At 39.2% G+C, this 14,663-nt stretch overlaps 1 protein-coding gene across 4 annotated transcripts in view; it reads right to left on the minus strand.

The window, feature by feature from the left end:
• The window catches only part of LOC126469729 (serine/threonine-protein kinase stk11-like), a 108,544-nt gene that overhangs the window by 35,227 nt on the left and 58,654 nt on the right, over positions 1-14,663 (minus strand). For 2 of the 4 annotated variants that reach the window (XM_050096927.1, XM_050096929.1), the window contains 3 exons: positions 11,092-11,277; positions 10,611-10,783; positions 1,861-2,081 (listed from right to left, as the gene is read on the minus strand). In XM_050096927.1, the coding sequence (XP_049952884.1) occupies positions 1,861-2,081; positions 10,611-10,783; positions 11,092-11,277 (580 nt within the window). Of the gene's footprint in view, positions 1-1,860; positions 2,082-5,272; positions 5,405-10,610; positions 10,784-11,091; positions 11,278-14,663 lie in introns of all 4 variants that reach the window. The other 2 variants (XR_007586056.1, XM_050096928.1) reach the window with 2 other exon arrangements.

Genomic DNA, 14,663 nt, shown 5'->3' on the forward strand with positions numbered 1-14,663 from the left:
CCACCTCCTATGGCATGATGAAATTTCATCAACATCTGCATGGTAAAAAAAACTTTTTTCTCACAACTGGTCGTAAGCCAGCACTTTTTCATCCAGCATAAGATGTGCCTGATCTTAGGGCAAAGAAACTGCAATGTTGTCACCACTTCTTTCCAATTACCAGTAACAATTTCTTTGTCATTCAATGGCACAGCATGCTTACCTATAGGAACTTATACATACTGTAAATACATATGTTAATATTTTATCCATTTCATAGATGTCTCATGTCTTAAGATACCTTGTGAACTACAGACACAAGAGATCACATGTCATATTTCAATACACGGGTACATTCTTGTGATATGCCACACATTCTGTCACAGTTCATCGATTTACTAACAAGGGAACCTCCCCATCGCACCCCCCTCAGATTTAGTTATAAGTTGGCACAGTGGATAGGCCTTGAAAAACTGAACACAGATCAACTGCGAAAACAGGAAGAAGTTGTGTGGAACTGTGAAAAAATAAGCAAAATATACAAACTGAGTAGTTCAAGGTAAGATAGGCAACATTAAGGACGAAGGGAACGCACTAGCGCCGTGGTCTCGTGGTAACGTGAGCAGCTGCGGAACGGAAGGTCCTTGGTTCAAATCTTCCATCCAGTGAAAAGTTTAATTTTTTTATTTTCAGTTTATGTGACAAACTCTTATGTTTTCATCACCTTTTTGGGAGTGATTACCACATCCACAAGAAAACCTAAATCGGGCAAGGTAGAAGAATCTTTTTACCCATTCGCCAAGTGTACAAGTTAGGTGGGTCGACAACATATTCCTGTCATCTGACGCACATGCCGTCACCAGTGTCGTATAGAATATATCAGATGTGTTTTCCTGTGGAGGAATCGGTTGACCTATGACCTTGCGATCAAATGTTTTCTGTTCCCATTGGAGAGGCACGTCGTTTCGTCTACTAATCGCACAGTTTTGCGATGCGGTCGCAAAACACAGACACTAAACTTATTGCAGTGAACAAAGATGTCAATGAACGAACGGACAGATGATAACTATGCAAAAATAAAGAAAGTAAAATTTTCAGTCGAGGGAAGACTTGAACCAAGGACCTCTCATTCTGCAGCTGCTCACGCTACCACGGGACCACGGCGCTCCTATGCTCACATTGTACATTATGATGCTTATGTGGCCCATGGACTACTCAGTTTGTATATTTTGCTTATTTTTTCACAGTTCCACCCAACTTCTTCCTGTTTTCTCAATTGATCTGTGTTCAGTTTATCAAGGCCTATCCACAGTGCCAGCTTATAACTGAATCTGAGGGGGGTGCGATGGGGAGGTTCCCTTGTAAGTGCTGCTCACTGAGAGCGATCCACCAAAGACTTTTTAGTGGGTTGGGTGTTATTGTTCCCAGACCAGAGAACTATAATAGAGTGTTTTTCTGTGGAGAAAAGGATACTATTACATTTAATGAATGGCTGGGGATATAAAGGTTGAGCCAAATGGAATTTTGTTTATCTGTACAAGCCATTGTACAACTGGATGCAGCAGGTAAACCAGGGATTGCCTGTTAATGACCATTTTGTCTGAACATCCATACATCCACTTGTTGTGTAGCACACTCAGAGATTGAGCTGCTTTTTAGAGACTGGGACAATGAGGCTAAAATCTCCTGACCTCTTAACACGCATATTTGCCCTGTAGCATGGTGGTTGCTGAAATGTACACAAAGCTTACAGTTACAGAAGACTGGTAGTTTTCACCACAGGATCCTTGGGTTAATCAAACCTGAACTCTGCCACCTGAAACTGCACTACAAATGAAACATCTGTAGCTTGCAGAATGCTATGCATACGTCAAGCATTACCTCCCATGAGTGACACGACGAACTGCGTTTACGTGTGAAAGAGAGGGTTTGGTTGCGAGCGGCGTTTGAATGGTGCGCACATCGTGACGTAGAAGCTGGCTGCGGTGCGGGCTGGGCTTGTGTGTGTGTATCAGCTGCTGGGCTGGAGCCGGATCCGTGCGTTAACTTGTGTTGGTCCCATACCCGCGCTGACTGCTGTCCGTCGGCTGGGCCACGCGTTTCTGTCAAAGTATGAAATAGACAGACGTGACGTCAGCTCAGCCGTTGAATGCACAATGGCAGCTAACTATTGTTCACGTTTGTGCTCAAACAAAGAAAACGGTTAACTATACAACGAAGGACGAAACGTCATATGAAAGATGGGAGCACCACGATTCTGCCAGTGTGCAGATATTATTTGTAATCATCTTGTATAAAAAGATACAGTATCGAGAAGTTTTCCTGCAACAGCCAATCAGCAAAGTATAATAATTTTTTCACTAATTACTGCACAATGAAGATCGGGCAACCAAATTGTAGGTCTTGGCGAGGTGCTCCGAGTGGTACTATCGTATTATTTATAGCATAATTAATCCAGGAGTGAGACGCATTTTAATTGCAATTTGATTAAATATTGATATAAAATCTACCGCAACAAGTATACATATGGCAAGGCAGTATGCATTGACGGAAGTTGGAACACACGATTTACAGCCATTATTCTGAAAATTATAATTTTTATACTGTATGCTTCTTTTCTTTTGTTTATAATTTTCGTCCATAGATAATGAGCTATTAGTAAACTCCGAGGGGGGGGGGGGGGTAGGGCAACGAAAAGAGCAGTAAAAATCCGTTAAGGAAGTGGTGCCATATTAATAATTGTAATACTATTTAATGGCACAAAGAGAAAGAACTGTTTCTGAGCATTGCAATGAAGTTTGCAATTATTCAACTTTGATTATTGGGTGAACTTTTGCACGTACAATTTAAGATATTCATTTTAGGCTACAATTTCAGCAGGCAGCTCATGGCATAGTCAAATTATTCATAACTGCTCTGTATCAGAAGACATAAGCGAGGTTGGTGAGATCATGAACGTCATTAAGTGATGCATATGGGAATTTCGCACAGGGGGTGGACCAAGGCTATAAGAGGGCAATGGCCATCATGATGGGGTCAGAGTTTGATGCAACCTGGTTAGGGTAGGAGCTGGGCTGGTCTGGGAGTGTACTGTGCGAGCTAGTTGAAGCAACATCTATGTAAGACTCAGTTGCGATTCCAGCTGCGCACACTTTAGGAAGATAAGGGTTTTACTGGTAATGCAGTAGCTGGACTTAGAAAACTCAGGGCCTAGTCAGGTGTCTGATTATTCTCTGGTAGGTGAGCGCCTGGACTTGTGATCCTTGTGTGATGTGAGTTTCAGACTCTGTTTCTGAATGTTGAAGTTGAACTTTGTCTCAGTTTTACCAATGACGGACTCTGATGATTTTTACTACAAATCATGACTTACAATTTAGCATTGTTTGTCAGTCTGACTAATTAGGTGTGAGTTAGTCTGCGGTTTATTTTTCTTTAATGATTAGCATTGAACTTAGTTATGTTTTCCAACATTTTTCAATTTATTAAATATAAATAACTAGCTTATCTTGCGCTATATTGGAGCATCGAGTCGTTTTTGACCATTTACTGAAATAGTTGGTTTATCAGTCTTTGAGTTTACGAGAACATTTTACAGACAAGAAACTGTTATTAGTGAAATTTGAAGTATTGTAGTTGCGGGTCACCATTTCACATCCTTTGCAAATGGAAAAGGCCTCGTGATTAATTTTCTTACTGGTTAATAGCATCAGGAGCATTTTATTTAATTATTTCAATTACTAATGCACTGAGAAAAGAGAAGATAAATTTATCATTCCCAGTGAAGACAATGAGTCATCATATTTAATTTACAGCACAACATTTTCCCCCCATACCACTGCACTTATAAAAAAATGCACTGTTTGTGTAAATTTTATAAGGGAAGCATAATGAATTATTGCAATTTAGTCTACATATTACTTACCATGGCACAAAGAAATTTAGATACATACAGCAATAAAAAAAGTGTTTGACATCTTGTAGGCAGAAAGAAAGCTAGCACATTCCTGCAAACTTATGGGTAGTACTTTCATCTTGGAAAAACACTCTTCAAATTGAAGCAGACTTGTCAAAAAAAGGCAATCTGCTGTCACAGTGCTAACTGCATTCATGGGGCTATTGTGACAAGGTGTGATGGCTGACCACTGAGGATATGCTGCACGTGACTCCTCTATTTTACATAAACACAAAAGTGCTCTGAGGGTGGTCTACTGTCAGTAGATGTGCCATCATTCCTCTTCTAATCACACAATTTTCATGCTTTGTTCAAAGTATAATTTTTTTAAACAATAAGGTGTGTAAATTTATAGAAGCAGGCAACAATAGCTGACATTTCTAGCTCTATTATCATTATTGGTATCAGTACCTAAATGTATTGCCAAGTATGGCACAAAGCTCTTCCAATAAACTCATCAAAAGGAAAACTTATGTGAAAAAACTAAAATTGCTAGCAGACAGAATGACTGGCCAGTCTCAGGACACAAAATTCTAAAATATGTTTTCCCTCAGGATCATAACAGGTGGACCCTCTCAGCTTGGGATGTGAGTGCCTTGTCACTCCTTTCTAACCTTGCAGAACATAACCCTCTTTCCTTCTGGAGGAAGGGGTTAACAGTTATGAAAGCTATATAGCTTTTTTTTGTTTAATGCACACATGTCAGCAGTATGTAGAATCTCTCCATCAAGAGGTAGTCAAGGTTCAAATGGCTCTGAGCACTATGGGACTTAACATCTGAGGTCAGTCCCCTAGAACTTAGAACTACTTAAACCTAACTAACCTAAGGACATTGTACACATCCATGCCCGAGGCAGGATTCGAACCTGCGACCGTAGCGGTCACGCGGTTCCAGACTGAAGCGCCTAGAACCGCATGGCCACACCAGCCGGCGGTAGTCAAGGATCTCACAATAATGTGACACACAAATACTCACTGTAGCAGGGAGAAAACTGTGTGGCATCTACCTCATTGCTCAGCTTCACCAAACTACTGTAAGTACTGTTCCAACACTGCCCCACAGGGCACAGAGCGCGCGCGCACGTGCACGCGCGCGCGCGCGCCCCCCCCCACACACACACACACACACGGGCCTGCACGCCGACACACACACACACACACACACACACACACACACACACACACACACACACACACTCTTCACAAGTGTGTGGAGTGAACGAAAAAGATTATATGCATTACAGGTAAATTCATATATTTCATTTAAACGAATGTTAGATTGTTTAAATTGTTGTTACGGTGTCAATGAATCATTCAAATTATTGTAAATACTATACATACCAAATTCTGTATTGATGATGTACCTCACTTTTACTGATCATCCATTAATTTGAATGATAACCAGTGTGCAGAAAGGGGAAAATATGGCCTACTGCCAATTTTCATTCCATCCCCTTTCCACATGGTGCAATACTGTAATCATAGAAAAGGCAGTGAATGACTGCAGTGGTACTTCTCGGCCTTTCAAAATAAAGGGCAGTTGCAACGCCTCAAGCACAAGCACAATAGGAGGTCACAGGAAGTGCAAAATATCTTTGCCAGAGACCACAACATTAAGTTGCCAATGGAATGAGGTAAAGTTCAGCAATTGACTGGACAGATACAATTATGTGTTATCGTCAAACCATAAATTCTACATCCCTCCACCCTCCCCGCCCCTCAAAATAAAAGAATACCAAATCCCAAATCAATATGCTACATTTGGGGCATGTGATAATTTGACCATTGGAGAAATACAGCAGCTGGAGGAGGCAGGTTGATGCTGCAGGGAAAAATATGTAGGTCTCTTAGTCTTTTCATCAGTTATATGAAGAGCATGTTAGCAGTTAATACTGGGGCTGCATTCTTATAAAAAATGCATTAAGCTACAATATGACAAAAACAATGTCATGGGCAATGTTAGTTCCTTAAGAAAGGAAGCCTTATGAAGGGCTATGTCTAAAAACAAAGACCAAATGAGGACACACCACAACCACTTTAACTGTTAATAACCAATTGTCCCTTACCTCCAGCCATCTACTTGCCCCACAGACACACAACTTTCTCCAGGGCAAAATAGCTTAATTACAATAATTGCTCACAACACACTTCCTTGGTCACAGTATCAATTACGTTGTTCCTCAAGATCCCACTTGTATAGGTACCAAGCAGAAAGATACTACTTTCAGTTGCTTTTCTGGTTGTTTCATCCCAGAAGTACATGTTATACTGATTGTCATTCATTTTAATGAACACACACTGAGGAGCAACCTGACACCACAACAATGCCTCATCCAATGGAGTCCTTTCTATATCATGTGGAGTTTCATGTAATAAAAGCAAAGGTCCTAAGAACATTAATCCTGAATATATGGCCTATGGAAATAAAAACTGACTTACATAAACACATACACACTCCATAAAATTACACAAAATATACACTAAAATAGTAGAAATTCCTTAATTCAATAACCTGTCACTCATCATTATGATCAACAGACAAATGGCGGACAGAGACAAACAAAAGGTATCAACTGTAGGCACTGGAACATATGTGTATGGAAGTGCGGTAAGAGTGAAGGGCATTAAAACATAGCAGAGAGAGAGAGAGAGAGAGAGAGAGAGAGAGAGAGAGACAGAGAGAGGCAGGCCTAAAGAGGGTTAGGGAAGGCCCGAAGAGAGGGGTTGGATGAGGGGCAGCACAGAGATGGATGGAGGGGGGAAGGGCCAAAGAGAGGGCAAGAGAGTGTTTTAATGGTTCATAATTAATATTTTGGGCCTACTAAAAATGTGAAGTCAGTTACAATCTTACAAGGAACCCCTTCAGTGTGAGGTTGCAAAAGGCAAATGATGTGTATGGCATTCAACACTCCACATACTGCTTGCCATGCAACCGCGTATTGGCTGCGAATGGCAACAGGGGGCAGGACTGGAGGTATACAATGTTGAGCACAGCATGAGACTGTGGAGCATAGCTGAACTCCTTATGTGATGAGTAACTTACAATTGTGCTATAGTGCTAGTGATGATACAAAGCAGGGGAATAACAATAAACACAGCAAACACCGCATTATATCTACAACAGTTGCCGAAGTTGACATTTCGCCTACGGAATTTCACAGAGTGAGAAAGAAGTGGCAGATGAAATATTAGTGTTTTTGCAAGATGAGTCACTGAAATGTGTGGGGTCGTATATGCTTGACTGTGTGGAAAGTGTACATGAGGTGTGCAATGACGATACATATACGTAACAAGTGAGAGTGATATTGAAACAGGTGTCGACTCATGTAGATCATAATTCTTGTCGGACGGGTACCCACAAATCCCATCTCCAGTGAAATATGCATTGTCCATGGAGCAGGTACAAAACAATTAAGTACATGGAAAATCATCCACAGTATAGTAAAAAAAACATTTATGACCAATTGTTGAATAAGAACATGTAGTGCATAAGAAAAACTATGGATATTCAAGAGAGGACAAAGCACACTTGTTACAAAAGCTGGTGTTTGGCCATTTCAAGGATGCTGAATACAATTAACAGGATGTGCATGATAGTGACCTACTATGTTATGCACATCAAATTGTGTGCAACAGAGATTACAGTGATTTCAAGGGGAAGCAGTGGATGGTTACGTAACTTCCAACAGTGCTACAGAATTGGAAGACTTAAGAAAAAGAAATTTCAAACAAAGCAGCAACTTGATGATGCACAGAAAACTGTGGAATTGGCCCAAAAATTTGTAGATGAGATAAACAAACTTATCCCATAGTTCATTAAGGAATTTGTTTTGAATGCCTACCAATTTCGATTTGCGAAGAGCCCACACATGAAAGGAATCCTGGAAATTACAGGTACCAAGAGAGTTGTACCAAGATCAACTAACATCAATACCTTAATGTATTCATGTACAATTATGCCCGGTGTTAATCTGTATGGTAAACTGGCTGGAAAGTTATTTATTGTGCTGAGAGAAGTAGGAGATGCTCTGACCCCATCAATTCTTTATTGTATGCATCACCTTGCAAAGGCGGTTGGGAATATTTAAGTCACAGCAAGCAAGAGTAGGAAAATGGGTGAAAGAGAATTAAAACTATGGTATGAGCACTGCTTTTGGCCAACAGCTGGTCAAAATAACTTGCTTTTGCTCAATTCCTTGTCTGATCCTTTAGAGCAAACTATTCCTCCTGAAAAGTAAGCAACATTGCAGTTCATACCTCCTGGAACCCCTGGACAAACTCAGCCTTTGGATGACTGTTTTTTCCATGTCTATAAAACATATTACCACACGAACTGTAGCATGGTAAGCTCCACGACACACTGTTTTGCATTCAGCTGCATATCATCATATTCCTTCAGTTCTTAACACCCTGTTACACCAATATGATTCTCTATCCAGTTTTTAAGAGTGGACACCTAGATGAATGTCCTGCACAGCTTGTAACTCCCAAGGACTTCATCTTAAATCTAGATGGTGTGAACCTTTGTGATCACCGTGCACAACATTTTTCATTCAGTGTTAATGGTGCAAGTTAATGGTTTGTTTTGAATATTACTTGAATGTTGAAAAAGTCTATTTTGTAAAGGGTAATATACACATCCCATATTTCTGCACCTCCAGGACACTCACTCATTTTCTGTTACCCTCCTGATTTACATGGTGGGTCATAAGCAGCTAATATTTTTTTCAGTCATAATTGTTAACACAACACTTTCAAGCCTTACTGAAGATTGAACTTGTGACCTTGTTACTCAAAGCGTTCATTATAATGACTGCTTTATACAATTACTATTTATATTTGGACAAATATTTTGCTAATGGAAAAACCACAGTATATACACACTGCTGTAAAGGCCATGTGTCCTACCTCCCAGTAGGAAGTCAAACTATGCTTTACAGCAGCTCACCACTGGCATTAGCTCTTTAGTTTCTTTTGCACAGTTTTTCACAACTACAGAATGGGAAAATTTCCCCCAGAGCACAGCAACTGAGGAAAGGATCAGCATAAACTCAATGAAAAAGTGTTGGTCATCTCTTGCAGTCAACATGAGGTCACTTACCACCTCTTCTTGCTTGTTAAACTTTCAAATTATTGCTCCACTGGTGTCTAAATGATCAATTTTGTATCTTACAATTCACCTTGGCTTCAGGCAGGCATTACTTACCCTCCAATGAATCAAAGAAGAAATACTACAGTTAACTCTATACGGTCATTGTATATTATATGGTAACATAACACACACACACACACACACACACACACACACACACACACACACACAAACACAAACACAAACACACACACACACACACACACAAACAAACTGGACAAGAACTGAGAAAGACATTGGTTGTGTTCTTTTGAAAGTACCTCATACATGACTAGTGGTATCCCTCTAACCCTTAGGGTGTGGGTCACTCAAACTTGCCTATAGACTCCACTCTCAAACCACCATAAAAGAGAATCTGTTGAGTTTGGAAGAAAAGGGGAGACACCCCTTACAAGTTGAAGCTTCAAGTTGGGCCATACAGGAGAAGACAAAAAGGATGTGTTAAGAAAACTGATCTGACCCTGTGCCATGAACCTTATATGACATTTTGAGTGTCACACTAGCTATCTACGAAGTGATGGCAGAAAATGAGAAATTTCTTACGCACTGCACAGATGCCCTTTCTGCAGATTTCAGAGGCAAAGAAACCACAAACTATGCCCTTTTCAGTGTCCAATATAACTTAATCAGACCTATAACCTCTTTGCCGAGTTAATTTCATATTCTTTAAAAAAATTAAACAAATTATAACAGCAACACAAAAGAAATTAGCTGGAGTACAATTTGAATGTTGTAAGGCACCACATAGCCTCTTGACATGAAAATGTGGCTTCCGAGATATTACACCGGCTGTTTAGACATCCACTTGCTCACCACATAGAGTTATTTTCCCACAACTAGGAGTCAGGCAGTAAGGTACATCCTCCAACGGATAATATGACAACTAGTTCAAATATCAGCATCAGCCATTTATTGTGTTGTCAAGTGTACTATTTTCAGAGAACACACATCTTTTAATTCTAGTGTACAATTGGTCCTCTGGAATGCTATGAAAACTATCTGATACAATGTAATTAATGTAGACCTTCTGGGTAAGTTAAGTAACTGCATCAACTGTGGGGAAAAAAAAAGACATGAAGGGTAGAAAGCAGAAATATTACCAAGTGTTGTTATTCTGAAATTTCATCAGATTGAAATGGGAAAGTGGGAAGAAATGTGTAGCAGGAGTCAAATTCCAAGAGGCATGCATACTGAAAAAGTAAGATACAGGGGAGTCCGATTTCGTGATGCAAAAGTAATAAATAATCGCAGAAGAGGTAGAGTGTGAAAGATTACATAATGGTAGTGAAAACAATGAAAATGGTGATAAATGGAGGCAAATAACATGAAAGGAAGTCACAAAATAAATAAAATAGAAGGTGAAGAGCAAGCAGAATCACATTAATGGGAAAAAAGGGGGGAAAGTAAAGTGGCTAAAGAGGATACAAAGTGAGCAGAATTGTTATATAATATTGGTGGACTGAAAACGCTGAATAATTTTGAAAATCTTAAAAAGTTAAGAATGAGAAAAAACATAAATAAACATACCATTAAGTTGGTGCTCTGTAATATAATCAACATGATTTTCAGTGCCAGAAATTTCTTCCCCATAGTGGAACTCCATAAGATATGGCAAAACTGTCATCATATGATAATCATCTCCACGTAGAGGAGGCACAGGAACATACTCTGTAGTTCGATCTGGTTTGTGTAAGAACCACCTGGAGGGAATTTCTAGACTGAAATTAATTCTGATTCACAATACGCAAAACCAATTTTAATTATTAAGAGTAATATCTAAATTATTATCACAAAATTCCAAGAAAGCAACAAGCTCAACACAATGAATAGAAAGATTAAAAAAACATCAAAATTTCAGGCTTTGGATATCAACATTAAAGAGGAAAACACATTCCATAAATGGAGATGCTTTTCTCAAGAAGTGAAAACACACACACACACACACACACACACACACACACACACACACACACACACAGACAGACAGACAGACAGACAGAATACTCACGGATGTTGTCGTATTTGTTGTAGAGAGAGCCTCTTTTCTGGATCTTTTTCCAACATCCCTCTAAGCAAATCTGTGAGGAGATTGTCAAGTTCATTTGGTATTGAAAACTTCCCATTTCCAATGTTTTCAAACAACCTGTAAATGTTGTCACCTTCAAAAGGGTACTGGCCAGTAGTGATGTTATACCTAGAATGGAAACAGCACAAATATTATACTGGTTACACATTTCACGTTTCTTTATAACAGGGGAGTGGGTAGGAGTAGTTGAGGGTGAGGAGAGCAGTGAGAGGGGAAGCAGAGGAGGTGGAGGAGGAAAAATGGAATTGTAAGATCTAACACTTTCTTCCTAATACTAATTTCCTTTAATATTTTACATATTTTCTTCAATGTGTAGTCTCACATGACACTTCATTACTTAACTTCAGCAATTGTAATTTTCTTTGTCCTCTGTATCTGAAATTTATTAATTTTTCCAGTCATGCTTTCATTTTAATCGATGCTCACTGCTTATCTTTACTAGCCATTATATCTATAGACAGCCATTTCACCTGACACTGGTAAAAGCAAACCAGTCCTCAACCTGACAGTTTGTCTGAGTATCATAGTACTTTGCCAAACATTCGCCTGTTTGTCAACTTCAGAGAACTGGTATATTTGCACAGGTATTAGGAAGCCAAATCTACAATGTAGAATCTGAACCACTGTTTATTTTCTTTACGTACACAAAGCACTGTCACAGGGTGAAGTCATGAAAAGTGCCACAAAAAGATCAATCAAGATGTGCGTTCAAGACTTTATGATTTGTAGCATGACACTTAAAATGTTGTGGAAATTTCAAGAAAATTTCATCAAATAATTTTTCTCTACTTGGCAAGCACATCAGTAATTTTTCAAAGAGGTACAACATTTACATATGAGTATGATATGAAGCACAGAATACGAGTTAACAGTTCAACAGTAGCCATTCCATGGCTAGACTAACATGAACACAATTTCACATCTTATTTAGCTGAAAACTCCTGTCAAGATTGACAAGACTTTCAGGGAACTAAAGTTTGACAGCCTGGATAATGATCTGAGCCCAAGAAGTCTGAAGTCATGAGTATAGCTTTGGAGTTACTTTAATCTGGTTTATGACTCAAAGATACGTGGTGTTTGGCTCCTAATAATTTAGAAAAAGATATAACTGCCATCAAACCACAGGATGGTTTGAAAATAACAGTGCCTTACTAGACATGGTCTCATTGGAGGTGGTATGCTACTGCCCTCCTCTGACCTTCAAATTGATTTATGCAGCCAGTGATAGGGGAACCTACAATTTACTGTGGATTCCAAACCACATTGTAGCTCAACATTTTTCACATTAACAAATACTATCAGAGGTGAACAAACTGATAAGTGACATAAAAAAATCCTGGGACTAACAAGGAATCAAACCTGAGAGTTTGGCACTTTACCATTTAGTCAATGAGCCCCACTGGGAAAAAAGTACATTATTGATATTTAGAGAAGAGCTTCTTAACTGTTTAAATCTGAATGCCTGATGACGATCTGAACCCAGATCTTCATAACTGCAAGTCTAGTGTATCAACCATAGTGCCAACTCGCTCTACTTTGTTACATCTTAAGATGTGTCTTAAAAGCTTGGATAAGTAGTTGTTTTTGCCATGACAAGGGTTTACAGGTAGATGAAATATGCATGTCATTTGGATTTCACTCAGGAATTTTCCAATTTTGACAAATGTTTCCGTTTTGGTCAATGCGACACTACTTCCATTTTGTCCTTGCCCACTTCTAGTTTTCTTTAGAAGTTTTTCTCACAGCTTTTGATGGATCGGATATTCTGAACATCTGTTTAACACAAGACTGTAAGATGGGCAATTTTAATTGTTCACTGTAAAGGTATCAGACTAACCCCACACTATGTACCAAAGTCCACCTTGCGAGCACTATTTGAGGAGGATAATTAATGGCACACACAAACTGGCATCAGACTGGGTGGATTTTTTGTACAGTGTAAGATTCTGAAGAGTTGTGTTTTCATTGAATTAGCACATCCAGACTGAAAAGTGACTATTTTTCTCTTCTTCCATGCTGATCATATTACAAAAAGGAAGTGGGTTACGATTTGTGATATTATTAACAATGAGGTCATCACAAATTCAGCGCATGCTAGGGCTGGCCAAATCTTTAAGTGAGCTATTCAGTGTATGAACCACTCTATTCTGTCATGTATTAAAACCTGTTGAAAGTGAGAAAATCAGCACTAGATCATTTCCGATATTATTGGCATTCTGCATCCACACTTCATATTATGGAAGTAAATATGGAAAGGTTCTAATTCTTGGAAAACACTTTTACTAATATTAGATGAGGAACAATTATTACATGCAACTTCACACTTCCAGTTTCCAATAGGACAAACGAATGAGGACCTGATCAACTGAATTACCTTCAGGAATTAATGGTAAAAGTTCAACAAATTATATTCAGCTGGATCCATCAAAGAATTCACAGAAATTATTGCTTCAATTTTAACCATGAATAACACTTATTCAACCTATTAAAAGGGATATTTCAACAGTTATTCAAGAATACCACTCCTGGTGAGAAAACACTTGAAACATAACTACTTTGTTGACTGCAGATGCTGCCTGATTTATCTTATTAAGCAATTCACAATAGATATTGTCACTTAATTACTGTGCCTTAATCACCTTGCTTTACTACTATCTTAACCCCTTAACATAAAGTCTAGTTATTATTTTGACAAAAACTTAAAATCCTCACAAGGGAACCTCCCCATCGCACCCCCCCCTCAGATTTAGTTATAAGTTGGCACAGTGGATAGGCCTTGAAAACTGAACACAGATTAATCGAGAAAACAGGAAGAAGTTGTGTGGAACTATGAAAAAATAAGCAAAATATACAAACTGAGTAGTTCACGGAAGCAACATAAAGGACGATGGGAACGCAGGAGCGCCGTGGTCTCGTGGTAACGTGAGCAGCTGCGGAACGAAAGGTCCTTGGTTCAAATCTTCCATTGAGTGAAAAGTTTAATTTGTTATTTTCAGTTTATGTGACAAACTCTTATGTTTTCATCACTTTTTTGGGGGTGATTATCACATCCACAAGAAAACCTAAATCAGGCAAGGTAGAAGAAACTTTTTACCCATTCGCCAAGTGTACAAGTTAGGTGGGTCGACAACATATTCCTGTCATGTGACGCACATGCCGTCACCAGTGTCGTATAGAATATATCAGATGTGTTTTCCTGTGGAGGAATCGGTTGACCTATGACCTTGCAATCAAATGTTTTCTGCTCCCATTGGAGAGGCACGTCTTTTCGTCTACTAATCGCACGGTTTTGCGATGCGGTCGCAAAACACAGACACTAAACTTATTACAGTGAACAGAGATGTCAATGAACGAACAGACAGATAATAACTACGCAAAAATAAAGAAAGTAAAATTTTCAGTCAAGGGAAGACTTGAACCAAGGACCTCTCATTCTGCAGCTGCTCACGCTACCACGGGACCACGGCGCTCCTATGCTCACATTGTACATTATG

The sequence above is a fragment of the Schistocerca serialis genome, chromosome 3 (assembly GCF_023864345.2).
Source record: "Schistocerca serialis cubense isolate TAMUIC-IGC-003099 chromosome 3, iqSchSeri2.2, whole genome shotgun sequence".
In the NCBI taxonomy this organism is placed as follows: domain Eukaryota; kingdom Metazoa; phylum Arthropoda; class Insecta; order Orthoptera; family Acrididae; genus Schistocerca; species Schistocerca serialis.